Raw genomic sequence first — 20,443 nt, forward strand, 5'->3', positions numbered from 1 at the left:
AATCACAGCCGAAAAGATAAAAAATTTCTTGCAACAAACAAAAAATCAGCACAGGGTTAAACTGGAGGAGCATTTTAATGATCTGGGGGCTTTTATTCTGTCGGCCAGGCTCCACATGAGTCAAAGAGAGGAGTCTGGCCTCACGGATCAGGAGGTTTTTAGACTGAAAAAACTGGTTCTGAAAGCTAAACGACAATGTATGAATGAAAAAGGAACCAGTTTATTTTAAAAATCTTATGCATATTTTTATTTTGTCTTTATCCCTCTTTTTAACACTTATTATGGATGGTTTTAAAATTGGTGTGTTAAATGTAAATGGTGCGAGGGATTTTAAAAAAAGACATTTAATATACGGAGTCACCAAGACAAAGAAAGTTGAAGTACTTTTTATGCAGGAAACGCACAGCGATGAAGGCAATGAGTGTGAATGGAAGATGGAGTGGGAAGGGGAAGCCATCCTGAGCCACAACACCTCCCTCAGTGGGGGGGTGGGCTTCCTCTTCTCCAGGGGTTTTAAACCTAACTCGCTGGAGGTCCAACACTTTATCCCAGGGAGGCTTCTCATGGTCAAAGCTCAGTTCGGCCATTTTGCTGCTGTTTTTATTAACATTTATGCTCCAACAGCTGGTGCAGAGAGGAAGCAGTTTTTAGAGAAACTCAATGATGTTTTAAACGACTGCGCCACAGAGGATTTTTTATTCTTGGGTGGGGATTTTAACTGCACTGAGAACGATATTGTTGATCGCAATCATACAGAGCCTCATCCAGCCTCTCAGCACGCCTTAAAGCAGCTGGTCCGCTCTCAGGGCATGGTGGACGTATGGAGGAGGCTGCACCCAGACTGCCGTCAGTACACGTGGTCCCACATCAGAGAGAGCAGGGTCTCCTCAGCTAGGCTAGACCGTATTTATTGTTTTAAGCATCATTTTAATATATTTAAACAGTGCACTATTTTACCTGTCGCTTTTACTGATCATGCTTTAGTTTTATCTCATGTTTTTATTAGAAATGTTTTACCTAGAAGTGCATACTGGCATTTTAATTCTGTTTTAACTTTTGATAAGAGTTTTAGACAGAGCCTGTTTTATTTCTGGGATGTTTTTAGACAGAGGAAGGGTGATTTTAACAATCTTAGGCAGTGGTGGGACCACGGCAAAGTACAAATAAGATTGCTATGTCAACAGCATACTCTCAATGTCACAAGTGACATCACTAGATCTATTAAAGACCTGGAGACTGACATAGTGGACTTAGAGCGACTTAGCGAGTCCACAGGAAATCGAGGACATATTGAGAGCCTCAAAATCAAAAAAATGGCTTTAGCCGACCTGCTGGATTGTAAAACCCAGGGCGCAATGGTCAGATCCCGGGTGCAGAACATCAAAGAGATGGATGCTCCCTCTAGCTATTTTTTCAGTCTGGAAAAAAAGAACGGACAGGGGAAAGTAGTCCACACACTGCTGTCAGACACAGGGCAGGAGCTGACAGAACCATGCCAGATCAGGGGTCGAGCTGTGAGTTTTTATCGTGCACTATACACGAGTGAGGTGGTAGAGGAGGAGGAAATCCTCAGCAGCTTCACCTCCGGACTGCCACAGGTTGCTGAGGAGTCCCACTCACAGCTCGACGCCCCCCTCCTGCTCGAGGAACTGCAGACAGCGTTGCTGAGCATGCAGAGCAGGAGGGCTCCAGGTATCGACGGCCTGACTGTAGAGTTCTATAAGACCTACTGGGACCTCCTGGGCCGCGATGTCCTGGAGGTATTTAACGAAAGTCTGGCCTCTGGTTCTATGCCAACGTCCTGCAGGAGAGCGGTGGTCACACTGCTCCCAAAAAAAGGAAACCTGCAGGACATCAAGAACTGGCGCCCTGTGTCGCTGCTCTGTGTGGACTACAAGATCCTGTCCAAAGTATTGGCTTCCAGGCTGGGAAAAGCTATGGAGCAGGTCATCCACCGGGATCAGACCTACTGCGTCCCCAGCAGGTCAATGGTGGACAATGTCCACCTCATTCGTGATGTTTTGGAACTCTCTAGCTCATTGGGCATAGATACTGGTCTGCTTTCATTAGACCAGGAAAAGGCTTTTGACCGCGTTGAACACAGCTTCTTGTGGCACGTCATGGAGAAGTTTGGGTTCAGCGCTGGTTTCATAGCCAAGATCAAAGTGTTGTACAGTGATATTGAGAGTGTGCTGAAGATTAACGGCAGTCTGTGTGCTCCCTTCAGAGTGTGTAGAGGTGTCAGGCAGGGCTGTGCTCTGTCTGGGATGCTCTATGCACTCTCCTTGGAACCGCTCCTCCAAAAAATTAGATCTCAGCTGCACGGCCTGCTTTTACCTGGTTTTAATAGAAACATTATTTTATCTGCGTACGCAGACGACTTAGTTGTTTTTATTAATGGCCAGGCTGATGTAGACGTTTTAGTAAAGATTATAAAAGATTTTAATCAAGCATCGGCAGCGAGGGTCAACTGGCGGAAGAGTGAAGCCCTCGCTGTCGGTGAGTGGTGTGGTGGTCTTCCAGTTCTTCCTGAAAATTTGAAGTGGGGGAGAGAAGGTCTTAAGTATTTAGGGATTTATATAGGGAAAGATAGTATCGTTAAGAAGAACTGGGAGACCATCACTGAAAAAATTGAAAGCAAAATTTTAAAATGGAAGTGGTTACTTCCCCGGATGTCTTTCCGGGGAAGAACACTTGTTTTAAATAACTTAGTAGCATCCCAACTGTGGCACCGCTTAACCTGTGTAGACCCTCCACCAGGACTCCTAGCCAACATCCAGAGAAAAATGGTGGACTTCTTTTGGAACGGTCTACACTGGGTGCCACAGGGGGTGCTGTTTTTAGCCAGGGAGGAGGGGGGACAAGGTCTGATCCACCTGGCCAGCCGGACTGCCACTTTTAGACTGCAGTTTATACAAAAGTACTTAACTAGTGTGGCAGATCCGGTGTGGAGGGATGTGACCAGCTGCATCCTGAGGCGTGCTAATAACCTGGGGTTGGATGATGCTCTGTTTTTAACTGACACAAAAATTCTAAATTTAAAGGGGCTTCCTCTGTTTTATCAAGGCGTTTTTAAATCATGGACTCTTTTTAATTACAACAGAAGTCCTACAGCTAACTCTCTGCACTGGCTGTTGAAAGAGCCGCTGGTCAACGGTGCCAGGCTAGACGTCAGCAGCCAGAGGACACCTGGACTAAACACCGCGCTGATGCAGTCTGGGACCGTTCGACTACAGCAGCTGGTGGATGCAGTGGGGCCGGACCTCAGAGACGCCCAGGCCTTGGGCTCTCTGCTGGGACTACGATCAACACGAGTGGCCCAGCAGATCCTGAACACGCTGGAGGGCCGACTGTCCGGGAAGGAGAAAGTTCTTCTAAAGGATTATTGCGACAAAAGAACTGTACCCGACACCTCAGACCCCTTCCCGGACCTGGTCCTCACCCCCAGCCTGGGCGATAGGTCTGGCCCCTTGCTCTGTGCAGCAAATGGACTAAAAATGACACTGCACAGAGCAAACAAAGAAACATTTTACAAGAACTGTGTGAAAAGCATCCACCAGGCCGGACTGAGCAACAGACCCCCCACTGTGTGGTCAGAGAAACTGGGACTGGATGGACCCGGCCCACAGTGGAGGATTTTATACAAGCCTCCCCTAAAGAAAAGGACTGGTGACCTCCAGTGGAGGATTTTACATGGAGCCATTGCCTGCAACGCCTTCATCTCTGTTCTCAACCCGACCGTTTCTGACCAATGTCCTTTCTGCTGCACCAGAGAAACTATTTATCATGTTTTTACTGAGTGTAAGAGACTGACCAGTCTCTTCACTTTTTTAAAAACAGTTTTTAGTTTTTTTAACGTGGTATTCAGTAGGGGGATTTTTATAATGGGGGCTGGATACCACAGAAACCAAAAAGACAAGTGGCAACTTTTAAATTTTATCGGTGCAGCAGCAAAGATGGCGATTTACATTAGCCGAAAGAACAGGGTTGAGAACAGAGATGGAGACGATGCCATCGCTGTTTTTAAAACCAATGTCAGAGCCAGACTGTGGCTGGAGTACCGCTTTTATAAACATCTTGGTGACTTCGATTCTTTTAATAAGTGCTGGTGTTTTAATAAGATTTTATGTTTTATAGAAAACGACCAACTGTTTTTTACACCTATTTTAGAGTGATGTCGTTTTTTATACAAACCTCCTGATCCGTTTTTACTAAACATGTGTAAATGAACATGTGTTTAAACTTTATGTGAATAAAGTATTGTTATAAAAATCAAAAAAAAAAAAATCTCTCTCTCTCTCGCTCTCTCTCTCTCCCTCTCTCTCTCTCTCTCTGTCTCTCTACCTCTTTCTCTCTCTCTCTCTCTCTCTCTCCCTCTCTCTCTCTGTCTTTCTGTCTCTCTACCTCTTTCTCTCTCTCTCTGTCTCTCTCCCTCTCTCTCTCTCTGTCTTTCTGTCTCTCTCCCTCTTTCTCTCTCTCTCTTTCTCTCTCTCTCCCTCTCTCTCTCTGTCTTTCTGTCTCTCTCTCTCTGTCGCTCTGTCTCTCTACCTCTTTCTCTGTCTTTCTCTCTGCCTTTCTCTCTCTCTCTCTCTCTCTCTCTCACCACTTAACCGGCTGTGAACTGTCTGTCCAAACAAACCCAAACACTCGAAAATATACATGCAGACGCTGTGAGGCTGCACTTACCTGCAGACTGAAATGCATTAGCAGTAAAAACATTGCTATGGATACATAATGTAAATGCACATCAGTATGCAAAGCAACAGCTGTTCATGAATGTGTGTGTGTCATTCAACCAACATACGTCATGTCTTTGGGATGGTGGAGTGGACGAAGTCACCCTTTGGAGTTTTGGGCTATTTTGTCCGTTTTTGAATACTTTTCATTCACTCTTCATTCTCTTCTATATGAGCTGATAATTATGTTTTCACATTGACTTACTGGATCATTGAACATTTTGACTCAAAAAGAAACAGAAAAATATCAAATCGGATCACTGTAGCATTTTATATCTTGGTTACAATAAAACACCTAAGAGGTAACACTTTACAATAACCATCATTTATAAATGGTAAACAGATAGTTTATTAATGTTTAATCATCATTTATAAACCGTATATAGGCCATTTAGAATGGTAAATACATAATTTATTACTGTTTAACTAACTAAATCATTTATAAATGGCTAATAGATGGTATAGTAATGTAAGGTTATAGGTAATTTACCATTAACAAACAATAACATTATAATTAATAGTTTATAAATGGTTTTAGTTGCACTCATTAAAACATTTGTAACACCATATTAAGTATGTTAATGATTTTGAAATGATTCATATACCTTTAAACCTTAATAGGGCACTCATTGAAATACTTGCAAATTCCAAATATTAATATTTTGAGAAAAAAGTTTACAAGATTAAAGTGGCAAATCTACGAGAAAAAATTTGCAGATTTATGAGATTTAAAGTGGTGAATCTGCAAGAAAAAAGTTGCTTTTCCCCCACTTTTTTTCTCATAAATGTGTGACTTTTTTTGCACAGATTTGCTACTTTAAATCTCTTAAATCTGCAACTTTTTTTCTTGTAGATTTGCCACTTTAATCTAGTAAATTTGCAACTTTTTTCTCAAATTATTACCTCCCCACCAGGTTTGCATTTTTATTGATACTTGTCCCTAATATGCCGTCATAGTCAAGTTCTCCTCGTACAAGTCTCTTGCAGATTTTTTTTCTATTTTTTTCATTTTTACATTGGAGGTCAAGGTCAATAAAGTTAATATTATTATGTTATTATCATACTGTAAGAAATCCATGTGGTTCTACGACCTCACAGAGAGATGGGGACCCCATTTAAATATCCACTGAAGTTACCAAATATAGTTCTTCGCCCAATAAAGGGTTAAGAAATTGGTTGAAAACATTTACCGCTTAAATATGTATACCACTTTGTAAATGGTTAATAATTGGTTTATAAACCATCTATAAACATTACGGTAACACTTTACAATAACCAACTAAGAAATGTTTATTGGTGGTTTATAAACCAATTATTAACCATTTACAAAATGCTAAACACATTTAATCGTTAAATGTTTTCAACCAATTTTTTTGAAGGAATTCCAATCATTAACATACTTAATATGGTGTTAAAAATGTTATAATGAGTGCAACTGAAACTATTAATAAACTATTAATTATAATTTAATTGTTTGATAATGGTAAAGTAGCTGTAAACTTACATTAATATACCATCTCTTTGCCATTTATAAATTATGTAGTTAGTTAAACATTAATAAATTATGTATTTACCATTCTAAATGGCCTATATACGGTTTATAAATGATGATTAAACATTAATAAACTATCTGTTTACCATTTATAAATGATGGTTATTGTAAAGTGGTACCAACATTACTTAGTTGGTTATTGTAAAGTGTTACCAAATCAACTATATTTTTCACTTTATTGTACCTGCTGTTGAGAATTCCATTGTCAAAATTATCATTTTTGGCCAGATTTTTAGTCCGTTCTTAAAGCTGACATTGAACTGAATTGTTGATGTCATGATGGCGCACATCAAGTGCCACAATCAAGCTAAATTTTCCACTTGTATTTTATGAATGTCTGAGTTAATTTGCCAGACTGTGAAGGACCACATCTATGCCCCACAGAGGATTAAGGCTTTCCATGTAGCACACTGTGTGGGCTCAGAGACCTAAATGTCATGATTTCTCACAATCTAATAGGACGGCTGCCAGGAAACGAACACATTCGTGCTACCAAGGGAGCCTGTGACCTTTCCTGTACTCCCACACTTGGGACAAACTTTACATTTTCTGTCCTATATGAGCAGAGCAGCATGGCGGCCATGATGTCATTCATTGTGCACAACGCTGTGCTGATGGTGCTTTAGACTTTTAATCTTGTTCCCAAATAAAACACGTTTTTTTTGATTCCTAAAATGTTGCACGATAAACGATCTAAATTATTCATATCAAACAAATAGTGTCAGGCCAAATATTTGCTCTGACTGAGGATTAGAGTCAGTGACAGCAGTTTTGTTACAGTTCTCAAAAAAACCTTCAGCTGCTCCGGTTTAATCCTCTCCTGTGTCTGTGTATTCGTCATTTATGTTCACTGCAAAAAAGGTGTGTCTAAAAACAAGATAAAAACACTAAATCTGAGAAATGATCTTGCTGCATGGACAGATAATTTACCTTGACAAGATTTCTTAAATTAAGATTATTAAATCTAGAAATAAGCAACCTCGAGGGCACTTTGTCATGTTTTCACGTTAAAGGGCATGTTATCACGTTTTCTCCATTTAATGGCATCCTCAAGGGCAATTTATCAGGTTTTCTCCATTTAAGGGCACCCTTAAAGGGCACTTTGTCATGTTTACCCAGTTCAAAGGCACCCTAGACGGCACTTTATCTTGTTTTTGCCATGTAAGGACACCCACAAGGGCAATTCATCACATTTATGATATGTTTAAAGGCACCCTCAAGGGAACTTCATGACGTTTTCTCCATTTAAGGGCACTCTGTGTGTATGTTATGTGCTTTCTCGTGTTTGAACTGTTCTTTTTTCCTGTTCTTTTCTTCTTTGTTTTTCCATGTGTATGAAATCTGATTTATAAATAGATGTCCTTGCCTATGTAAGAACTGTATGTACATTTGCGTAAGTGAGTATATCATGGACTTATTTAATGTTTGTGTGTGTGTGTGTGTGTGTGTGTGTGTGTAGGACCTAGGCATGGAGTCAACCTCTCTTGATGACGTGTTGTACCGATACGCCAGCTTCAGAAACCTGGTTGACCCCATCACACATGACCTGATTATCAGCCTGGCACGATATGTCCACTGCCCCAAGACGGTAAGACACACAAACACAAAAATATCATCTAATGTGAAGCATACTTATGAAATAGTGACAATTACAGTAAACACGTTCATGCACGCTCACAAACACACACACGCACACACACACGCACGCACGCACGTGTAACATAGTTAATCAGGGCATTAGTGATTCCACTTGCCATCTCTAAATAACCACGGGTATTGAACGCAGCACCCCTGGGGTTTAGTGTCGTGCACCCCGGGGGCAGCTGCATTCGGACCTTGTGGTGTAATGGTAAGGTTACGGGCTATGAGCTCCGTCTTTTTTTTTATATTAATTAATTTAATTTCACTTTATTTTAGTAAAAAGTTGACAGTGTATTTTAATTTTATATTTTTCAGAGGGATGCACCTGTTTTTATCTGTTATCAGGTATGATTTTTGTATTTCGTGTTTATTGTCATGCAATTGAGGCATTCGGACCTTGTGGTGTAATGAGGGATGCACCTGTTTTTATCTGTTACCAGAATAAATGGCTGGATGCCAATCAGATGTCCTGGTCTCAACTAAATAACACAACGCAGAGAGAGTGCTAAGCCGCTACGCACGCACGCACGCACGCACTATGACGGGTATTTTATGCCAGCACACTATACTTAAACGCCTTAAACGCGTCGCCTGTGCCAGCATAAAGTCTGATGAATAGGCGTGCTTACAGACACACGTATTGCGAGTACACCAGATAACATGGGTGACGGGTGAAAAGTGCCACGAGCGAACGTAGCGGACGCCTGTGTGCGCGCTCGTCTCAATGTACAAATAATGATTTACTTTATGACGACGAATTTTGAGTTTAACAGCTGCTTCGCTTCATAATTAAAGCAGTTCATGTATCACCAAGAGAGACCGATGAGACAGTTTAGGCTGTTTCAGTCTACACGTGCACACGTTAAGGCGTCTGAAGCGTTGGCTTTAGGACAATAACACACGCGTTAACGTCTGTAACGCGTGTACGCCTATAAGGAACAAACTGAGGAAGAGGCTGTGCGCATTTACGCACGAGGTCCTCTGGATCATCAGGACCTGACAGTTATTCATTTATGTTCTGCAGCATATCTACACAGATCAGCTGTTACACAGAGTCTCAGCTTCATATGGGATTGTTTATAAGAAAGCAGAACTTATAGATGATCTCCAAGCCCCAACAGAGCTGTCAGGATATTTATATTATTAACAGGCCCGTTTTCATTTTCTTGATAAGGAAATCTCTCCCTCTCTCTCTCTCTGTCTCTAGGTTTGAATGATATCGAATTGATATTTAATGATAGCAAGGGTGAAAGGGATAATTAAAATAATTTCAGCTACTTAAAAATAGTAATACTAAAGTGCGACGCTCACAGCCAGTTCCCAGTTCGCTCTTGGACATACAGTTCATTATGCACCAGCTGTAATGTACAAATTGAATATTAAGTAGCCATGCAGACCTGTCCAATGAATAAGGACGCTTCTTGAGTAATTTTATGCGCGCGGACATACAGTTCATTCAATTGGGTTAAACAGTGTAGATATAAGGTCCGATGGAATCATACTGTGAAGAGACTGCTGTCCACATGGCTACTGAATATTCATTAGATAGGTCCGCATGGCTACTTAATATTCATTGGATAGGTCCGCATGGCTACTTAATATTCAGTGATGACAGCGATTATGGCGTCTGCAGGCAGGTAAACCTACCTAATTATAGAGAGAGAGAGAGATTTCGTTATCAACGTTCGCTCGTGGCACGAATGACTCATCGCTACATGATTTCCACACACACTACACAGCGTGTGTCTGTACGCTCATGTAGAATTGTACTTAACAGTCACGCGGGTCTTCATGTCACGTATTTGAAGTGTAGTTCACCCGTCATGCAGCCGTCAAGAAGGCGTATGCGCAAACAACGCGTGTGCAGCGTCTGCGCAATGCTCCACTGTCCATTGAAAGTGAATGGAATTTACACGCGCACGTTAGACGTTTGATGTCATCGCATAGGCGCTGTACACGCATTTTTAGTATAGTGTGCTGGCATAAAATGCCCCTCATACACACACACACACACACACACACAGACACACACACACACACACACACACACACACACACATTTTGTCTCTGCTATCAGATGATCTTCTGACTCATTTTGTCTGACACTATTAGGTTTCGGAAGTGCTCTAAGTGGTTGTGTGGCTGTGTGTGTCCTTGAGGGAAGCACAGCTCTTTGTGTTTGTTCATTCATGTAGTCCAGTATGTCATTGAGGGAGAGAGAGGGAAAGACAGCGTGACAGCAGCCATACTGAATGAATAATGCTGGGAGGAAGGAGGAGGGATGGAGATAAAGATAGGAATTAAAAGGCCTCGTGTGTAACCGTAGCATGGTGCAATGCTGGTTGCATTTTAACCCTCTGGAGTTTTGGGCTGTTTTGTTTTGTTTTTTTACTAAATTAGGGCCGGGACTCGATGAAAAAAATTAATCTAATTAATAAGAGGTTTTGTAATTAATTAATCGAAATTAATCGCATTTTAATCGCATATAAATATTTGACCTGAGAACAGTGAGAAGTAATTTTTTTCACATGGATTTTTAGTATACCATTGAATAATGACTGAATACATAAGCTTAAGCAACAAAAATATTGTTTATTTTTGTTCAAGTCCAACAGACCAGTGCAATTTTTGCCATTAAGTGTAGCAATAGCATATTTAGAAATATAGTACATTTCATAAATCCAGGTAGCCTATAGGTAGGTAGACCTTCTGTAAACTATAATACTTTGGTTTTTGAAGTAAAACACAATCCACACTAGCTACCACACTAGCCGCTAGCTGCTATATGTTTAGCATTGAGGTGATACTTGAGGCTGGATGTGCTGCGGTGATATGTGAATTCCTTGTTGCCTAGCAACACAACCATGCTCTTATCGACGCTTCCATCCGTTGGTTTTTAGTAACTAAATGTCCCATCATCCACGGGGCCAACCAAAGGTCTCATCAGCTTCTTCCTTCATGTTCACTGTGGTTTGTTGTTGTCTGAACTCATGAACGCTAGTTGGTGCTCCAGTATAATCGGTCCGCCTGAAACTCATCCAGTGAGAAACGTTCCGCGGTGCAAGAATAAGTGCGTTTTTTTTAATAACGCATTAATAACGCGTTAATTTTTGTGTAATTAATTAATCTTAATTAACGCGTTAAAGTTGACTATCATCATCAAACAAAAACTGGCATGGAGTTTCAAGTTAGAACTTTAGAGGGAAGCTGAGAAACTCGTGCAAACCAATGGAAATGACTATCTGAGCACAAAATATTGAATGTGATTCACAGCAACAACAATATAGAACATGTAAAACACATAATATTGTGAACTTCTGTGAATATGTGTGACATTTTGGTCATGAGAGAAATAAGGCTGAATCAAAATAAAAAGTAGCTTTTGAAAAGAACTTCAGCAAAAGTGTCAAAGACAGAAAATATGTTACATAAAGTTTTTTTCCCATTCAATCCCAAACAAAGTATTTTATATTGATATATTATTTCCCAAAAATATTTCTATTGTTTGACCCAGAATGCATCGTGGGAGCTTAAAAATGCTCGTTATCGGTTCATTCTGTGAGATAGATAGATAGATAGATAGATAGATAGATAGATTGATAGATAGAGAGATAGAGAGATAGATAGATAGAGAGATAGATAGATAGATAGATAGATAGATAGAGAGATAGATAGATAGAGAGATAGAGAGATAGATAGATAGATAGATAGATAGATAGATTGATTGATTCATCGATAGATAGACTTTATTCATCCCTGAAGGGAAATTCGGTTGTCACAGCAGTCCGGTATTCAAGTACAATAAAACACAATAGAATAAAATACTGAGGTAGAATAAATAAAAACAACAATAGAAAAAAACACAGAATAGAACAAGAACAAGGACACTTAAGAAGTTAAGAAAAGAACATCATCAGTTGGTAGGATGGTTGGCAAGATGATGGAAATAATTAAACTGGTGATATGATGGCAACAATGCTATAGTGACTAGACGGTATATAATAATAATAATAATAATAATAGTACAGTATATAATATATATAATATATGTAATAATAGATAATAAACAATATAAAAATAAAATGAAAAATATAAATAAAGTAATTATAAGTAAAATAATATGATATATAATATATAATAATAATAGTAAGGCCGGTATAATAACAATAGTAGTATATTACAGTATATAGTAATAATAGTAATGGAACACAAAAGATGAAGCTTTTGTGTTGAGTTTATGATGAGTGAACAGAGAGAGGCTGAGCAGGAATGATAGAAGCACCAGAGGGTGTTATTATGTGCTGACAGAAAAGGTGTTACTTCCCTCGTTCTGCTCTTTCTGTCCCGTCTGATACGTTTGATCGCTGCTCTGTTTCACTTTCCTGAACCTCCCATGACACATATCTATGGTTTCACTGCTTCTTTTTTGATGGGCTCTCATAAAAGGTTAAAGCAGCATCAAAGAATGTTCCTTTTTTGGTAACACTTTACAATAACCATCATTTATAAACCAGGCCATTTAGAATGGTAAATACATAATATTATATACACTACCGGTCAAAAGTTTTAGAACACCCCAATTTTTCCAGTTTTTTATTGAAATTCAAGCAGTTCAAGTCAAATGAACAGCTTGAAAGGGTACAAAGGTAAGTGGTGAACTGCCAGAGGTAAATAAAAAAAGGTAAGCTTAACCAAAACTGGAAAATAATGTACATTTCAGAATTATACAAGTAGGCCTTTTTCAGGGAACAAGAAGTGGGTTAACAACTTAACTCTATGGAGTCTTGGGCTATTTTGTCCATTTTTGAATTCTTTTCATGTCTTTGTAAGTCATTTTGTGTCTTTTTTTGGTAATTTTGTGTCTTTTTTTAGTCATTTGGTGTCTTTTTTTTGTCATTTTGTGTCTTTTTTTGGTAATTTTGTGTCTTTTTTTAGTCATTTGGTGTCTTTTTTTTGTCATTTTGTGTCTTTTTTTGGTAATTTTGTGTCTTTTTTTAGTCATTTGGTGTCTTTTTTGTCATTTTGTGTCTTTTTTTGGTCATTTTGTGTCTTTTTTTAGTCCTTTAGTTCAACATAAAATGTGATTATGAATCTTTTTTTTACTTTCAAAACACTATCATGCTCAATCAAGAATTTTAAATGTTGCAAGTGTGCATTAATTTCAGAGTACACTGAGACATTAAACTGCATAATTTTCAATTAAATTCTGGAAAAGTTGGTGTGTTCTAAAACTTTTTGACCAGTAGTGTATATCATATTCTGACGCAAAAAATGGTAACACTTTACAATAATCATCATTTATAAATGTTAAACAGATAGTTCATTAATGTTAAATCTATATAGGCCATTTAGAATGGTAAATACATAATTTATTAATGTTTAACTAACTAAATCATTTATAAATTGCAAATAGATGGTATATTAATGTAAGTTTATAGTTACTTTACCATTAAACATTTTTTTTTTTATAATTAATAGTTTATTAATAGGTTTAGTTGCACTCATTATAACATTTTTAACACCATAGTAAGTATGTTAATGATTTTAAAATGATTCATATACCTTTAAGAAATTGGCTGAAAACATGTAATGATTAAATATTCTGCCAGAAAAAAACGGTAACACTTTACAATAACCATCATTTATGAATGTTAAACAGATAGTTAATTAATGTTAAATCTATATAGGCCATTTAGAATGGTAAATACATAATTTATTAATGTTTAACTAACTAAATCATTTATAAATGGCAAATAGATGGTATATTAATGTAAGTTTATAGTTACTTTACCATTACATTTTTTTTTTATAATTAATAGTTTATTAATAGGTTTAGTTGCACTCATTATAACATTTTTAACACCATAGTAAGTATGTTAATGATTTTAAAATGATTCATATACCTTGAAGAAATTGGTTGAAAACATTTAACGATTAAATATGTATAGCACTTTGTAAATGGTTAATAATTGTTTTATAAACCATCTATAAACATTACTTAGTTGGTTATTGTAAAGTGTTACAGGACTAATTGGTCAAAATGAGCATTTATTGATATGATTTTGGATTTTGGAATAGAAAGCTAGGGAAAGCAAAACTAGACTTATAGTTGGCAAAATGTATAGCTAAAAGTTTTTAAATATTTTCTTAAGCTACTATGCACATTTTAGTTGACTTATATGTTTAAAAAAAACCTTTATTGCCATATACATGCTTCACATTTTACAATCGAAGAATACAAATTGCTTTGGGCCTACACCAATGATAAAATAAAATTAAAATGTACAGTCATAGAAAAAGTGATTAGACCACCCTTGTTGTCTTCAATTTCTTGTTCATTTTAATGTCAGGTACAACTAAAGGGACATTTGTTCGGACAAATATAATGATAACAACAAAAATAGTTTTAGTTTGATAAGAGTTTAATTTAAGAGCTGATATCTAGACATTTCCCATGGTTTTCTTGAGAATAACCAAAATCATTATCAATTAACTGTTAACTGTTAATTGTCATTAACAAGTGTGGTCTAATAACTTTTTCCCACGACTATAAATACATATATATATATATATATATATATATATATATATATATATACTTTTTTTTTTTTTGTCACAGCCACAGGGAGCCCCTGCAGGTGGCCTGAGAGCCACATGTGGCTCCGGAGCCTCAGGTTGCAGACCCCTGTTATAGTATCTCCATCTGCTTTATCATACATAAATCTCACTTTTAACCGTACCACCTTGAAGTTACTTGAGGTTTTTAGATTTTGCATCCCAACATTTGATTCATCACTGCAGCTTCAAACACTGTAAAGCCACACAGACATATTGGTTCACAACTTTTCCTCCAAAGAAAACAACAACAAGACAACAAGTCTTTTCAGAGACCTCCTCATAGCCAGAGCAGACACGACCTGCTGCGCCTTCAGGCAGCTCTGCAGAGGGAACCTGTTTTAGTGTTGCTGCCCATTTTCTGCACTGTTTGCTTCCCTTCCACCTGCCACTGTGTTATTTCATACAGCTGTTGTTGTGGATATTGCTCTCGTTTTGTTGACAGTCATGCTGGTACAGTCTGAACTGATTTTATTGTTGATGTGCAATGAAAAGATCAGTAAACATGACCATTGAAAATGCAAACTGCGGGGTGAATTCACAAATTGAATCACAAAACGAATTGCGACTGTTATCTGTCCTGTCATGAGGTCTGATTCACTAAAGATATTGCGCTAATTATAACTTAGTGCAAACATGCTCATAAAGTTTTACACTGCAAAAACGGGGTGTCTAAAAACAAGATAAAACACTAAATCTGAGGGAAATGATCTTGCTGCATGGACAGATAATTTCACTTGACAAGATTTCTTAAATTAAGATTATTAAATCTAGAAATAGGCATGTTGTACACTTAAAATAAAAAAAACCTCTTAAAACAAGATAAATTAAAGCTGCAAGCAGCGATCTGACAATTAATTGTTTCTTACCAAGATAAAAAAACTTTAGATTTAGAAGTGTTAGATAATTTTTCTTGTTTTAAGAGTTAATTTCTTATTTTAAGCATTCAACATGCGCAGCACAACCTCACCTATATGACCCAGGGTTTCCACTATATTCATTTAGTCACCCGAATAGGCGATAGTTATTGTTTTTTTTAGCTCTGTAGCAGTGACCACAGCGGGAGGCGTAGCCGAATCGATAAAAGTTGTATCTTGATCAACATCACTATCATTAATTATTTCATATTTTGCAGGTCAGTACTAATTAACTAACGCTAGCACAAGCCAACTTCTAAATAATGGTAGCAATATAGCACTAACTTAGCATTACCGGCATGTTGTTAGCAAGCTTAAGCAGTATGTCTGTGAGTCCATCAACTATATATTACTTAAAAAAGTACAATTTTCTAAGATAAATATTGGATATACACCGACTTTACCTGTGATGCTTCACCTTAGCTGGCAGCTCCACCCGCTCCACTGCTGTCAATCATCTTTGGCTTTGGCACATGCGTATTGGAGAAATCGTGGTTCGATTATTTCCCCCTGTGACCTGCCTGTGACCTACTTGGCGTCATTTCAACAATTTACTCGAACCCACAAACTTGAATTTTTGTGCAGTAAAGACTTCGTAGCTATAGAAACTAGAGTTGTATTCACAAGACTTTGCACTCACAGCTTTTAGATTCATACTCACATAAAAACAATCCTAACCCAAACAATTTCTTAGACTCACGTATATGAAAGCAGAATTGGTAACACTTTACAATAACCAACTAAGTGATGTTTATAGATGGTTTATAAACCAATTATTGACCATTTACAAAGTGCTATACATATTTAATATTTAAATGTTTTCAAACAATTTCTTAAAGGTATGAATCATTTTTTAAATAATTTACAAACTTAACATTGGTGTTAAAAATGGTATAATGAGTGCAAAACTATTAATAAACGTATAATTGTTTGTTAATGGTAAAGTAACAACTTACATTAATATACCATATTTTTGGCATTTATAAATTATAGTTCAACATTAATACATTTTCTATTTACCATTCTGAATGGCCTATATACGGTTTATAAATGATGATTAAACATTAATAAACTATCTGTTTACCATTTATAAATGGTCTATTTACCATCTATAAATGATGGTTATTGTAAAGTGTTACCGCAGAATTTTGTATTCAACTATTTTCTTGACATACAAATGTTTAACATTACGAATACAATGGTTAGAATCCTGTACACATCTTTATGACAGCCATCTTACTCCATACCAGGACACCAAACACACAGATGTCATGACAAGCGTAACAGCGTGAGCACTCTATTAGCATTCCTCCAGATTCTGAGTGAGGTTAGAGGGCGCATGGCTAGCTAACGTTACTAGAAGACAGGAAAGCAAAATTTTTCTCCGGGGGAGCATGCAACCTCCTGCTTTGTCTGGATCCCGCCATCATAGTCTCATAAAGTCCTATGGGAAACACTGGTTCTAATATTTCTTCACTGGATCAACATTTTGAACACAAAAAAACTCACAGAAAATGAAATCTGAAATCTTTTTTTTTTACTTTCTAAACACAATCATGCTCAGTAAAGATAAAATGAGGAGAACATCTTGTTCTATATCTTTATACTAAATATATTTGACCTTATCTCTGGTTTTACTTGGCCTATCATCATCAAACAAGAACTGGCATGGAGTTTCAAGTCAGAACTTTGTTTTTTCCTTGTGACATCATAAAGAAGTAATTTAGTTTGATCACGCCGGTGTGATTGGTGACTCTAGAGGGTAATGAACCTCATTTAACTGCAAAGACACAGTAAGTGTGTCTGCAGAGATAAGAGAGACGGAGTGTAGCGAGAAATCTCCAGAGTTAGACCAGCTGATTGGTCAGGATCTGATATGAGTTAATGTTCTCTGTCTACACATCCAAAAGATAACACACACACATACAGTCCACTTTCTTTTTTTTCTTTAATATATTTATTAGGAGGTAAGGCACATTAGAACAGGAACCAATGTTATAATTACATGGAGTATCACACCACTTCATTACACTTACAATGAAGTGTAAGGCATACGGTCTGCCTCCTAGGATGTTTTCTTATTTTATATTTAACATGATCGGGTGACAAACAAACAATGTGTAAATCAAATAATAATAATAATAATAATAATAATAATAATAATAATAAAAAGTAAAAAAATAAAGTAAAAAATAAATAAATAAATAATAATAATAAATAAAGGGAAGCCAAAAGACAGGAGAAGAGAGAAAACAAACAAATAAATAAATAATAATAATAATAATAATAATAATAATAATAATAATAATAATAATAATAATAATGATAAAGATAAGAAGAAAAAGAAAGAGAGGAGGCGGGTTCAGTCCACTTTCACATAGTGAGTGTATGTGAGTGCATCAGCTGTGTAGAGTCAGACTGAGACAGAAATCTATTTGTATATTAACTTTATTTTTCATGAATTTCTCATGTATTTTCAAAAATTACGAGGAGGAGCATCCTGTCACTGAATCTCAAAATAAGTACTTTGGTGCTATGAGGAATACCTGTTTTTTCCCTTTATTTACACGTTTAGCGGCCGCAAAAGTCAATCTTTTTTTTTTTTTTTTACATTTTGTCTTTATTTAGAATCACATTTCAATATCACATTACAACAGTCATCACCGTTTTGATAAAAGTCAATCTTTTTAATACGCCCGTGTGACTTTAAATGGACGTTCTCTACAGCAGGGGTGTCAAACTCAAATACACAATGGGCCAAAATTTAAAACTTGAATAAAATCGCGGGCCAACATTGAACAAATAAACCTTTTAATATATACCAAACATGTTTTGCTTTAACATTAAATATGGAACCAGCAACGCTTATAAACATACAATATATAACTAAATAGTGCAGACATGCAAAATCAAATTTTAAATAAAAAACACATCAATGTCATTAATTTACAATAATAATATAATAATTTGGTATTGCCTCGCGGGCCAAATAAAATTACACTGCGGGCCAAATTTGGCCCTCGGGCCAGAGTTTGACACCCCTGCTCTAAATGAATACTACTCACCTCACAGCCTGATTCATCTGTCTGATTAATATATACACACAGGATTAATCACACCACTAATAAACAAAGGGGAAGGAAACCTGTTTAGTCAGGATTAATAGATTGCAGTAGCTGTGCGTAAATTGAAATATAATAATTAATTACATCAGTGTTAATCCTCTCTATGCTGTATTTATGGATCATTCAGGGAGATAGGAGGAGAAGAAGACCCTGAAATAAAATTAACAAAACAGTAATCACACATTACCAATAAATTAGTCAAAAAAAGTCATTATATGCGGCAGCAAAAAAGTCCATACTCCAGTATGTGAACACTTCTTTATCACACATACACATGTAAAACACACTGTAGTGAATCCCTGGATAGTGCTGCTGCTATCAATAATAAAATGCACACTTGTGTGTAATTAGATTTCAGTCAATCCAGTAAGAGTTCTCTCTCTTACAGCCTTATCGATCGATTCTACCGTAAATATGGAATAAATCATCACACCCATCATCCAATCACATGCAAATAACGATTGTTTCATTAAAAGTCAATATAAGGGAGTGGATATATTGGTTTTACTGGGTTGAGTTATTGGAATTAGATGTATAAATGTTACATGTTGACAGAGTGTGAAGAAAAGCTGCAGGTCTTTAACTAAGCAGCTCTCTGTTGCTGATTTTTCTTTTATTCATCCACCACATGCATGACCTATAAGAGGTAAAATGAGGCTAGTTCTAGGGGTGTGCCATATCGTATCGTTCACGATAATATCGGTATGTTTTTTTCATGGTTAAAAAAAATGCATATCATGATATTGGCAACATTCCTACTTCTTGATGTAGTGGTTAAAGTTGTTTTAATCACAAAAAACTACCTACTCTCTATCGCTAAACACATGCAGCTTTCAAAATAAGAGCACAGTGTGTTAACAGAATCCACCATAGAACTTACAAGAAGACTGTCAAAATAAATTAAATAAAACATACAAGAACCTTTATTTTCCTTTACAAAATGTCATTAAAATATGCCCCCGGAACCCCTAAATGGTTATTTTTATTATTTTCTCATACATTTTTTTTTATTTGGCAACTGTTGAGAATTGCACTACGCACTACATTTTAGATTTTTATTCATTTATACAGACTAAAAAAAAAACATATTTTCTATGTCTTTTTAAGTATTTCGTAATATCGTCAAGAATATCGTTATTGCAATAATAGCCTGAACTATCGTGATATTCTTTTAGGGCCATATTGCCCACCCCTAGCTAGTTCTATATCTTTATACTAAATATATTTGACCTTATCTCTGGTTTTACTTGGACTATCATCATCAAACAAGAACTGGCACTGAATGTGAAGCCAGAACTTTAGAGTGAAGCTGACGGCAGAAAACACGCTGATTTTTTCGTTGTGACGTCATGAGAAAGTAATGTGCCGGCACTTTTGTGGACTCCATAGGGTTATGATAATTGTTCTAATCTGTGTGAAACAGGATGCTGAAGATAGAGGAGTCCTTATCGGAAAAAATATATTCCATATATATATTAAGGATTGTTAATCTACTTAATAAAAACGAAGACAAAATGTATTATTTAAGCTGAATAGGGTCTGACCGGCTCTCTGTTATTAATCCACCCTGTGATATTTAACACTGACCCACTGAGAGAACAGGGACAGCCATGTCCATATCTAGTTGTGTAGACACAGTTCTAATCAACAATAGCAGTCGATAGCTATGAAAATCCATTTCTGACAGACACAACAGAGACCAGAATAGAAGTGGGGCTGGTTGTCACGGTGCCGCAGGCTGCAGAGGACCTGTTGTTCAGACTGTTGGGAGTTATTTTAGAGTATGTAGGTTGCCTATATTAGTTCTATCATTGTTCAATGGTTGTTTTCAGACAAGATACACCTGACTCTAAGGCT

General features: G+C 36.9%; 1 protein-coding gene across 1 annotated transcript in view; it reads left to right on the forward strand.

Moving 5' to 3' along the window:
• lrrc75a (leucine rich repeat containing 75A) overlaps positions 1 to 20,443 on the forward strand; it is a 102,978-nt gene that overhangs the window by 26,738 nt on the left and 55,797 nt on the right. The window contains exon 2 of the mRNA XM_059330570.1: positions 7,748 to 7,876. Within this exon, the coding sequence (XP_059186553.1) occupies positions 7,748 to 7,876 (129 nt within the window). The remainder of the gene's footprint in view (positions 1 to 7,747; positions 7,877 to 20,443) is intronic.

This window comes from Centropristis striata, chromosome 4, assembly GCF_030273125.1.
Source record: "Centropristis striata isolate RG_2023a ecotype Rhode Island chromosome 4, C.striata_1.0, whole genome shotgun sequence".
Lineage (NCBI taxonomy): Eukaryota > Metazoa > Chordata > Actinopteri > Perciformes > Serranidae > Centropristis > Centropristis striata.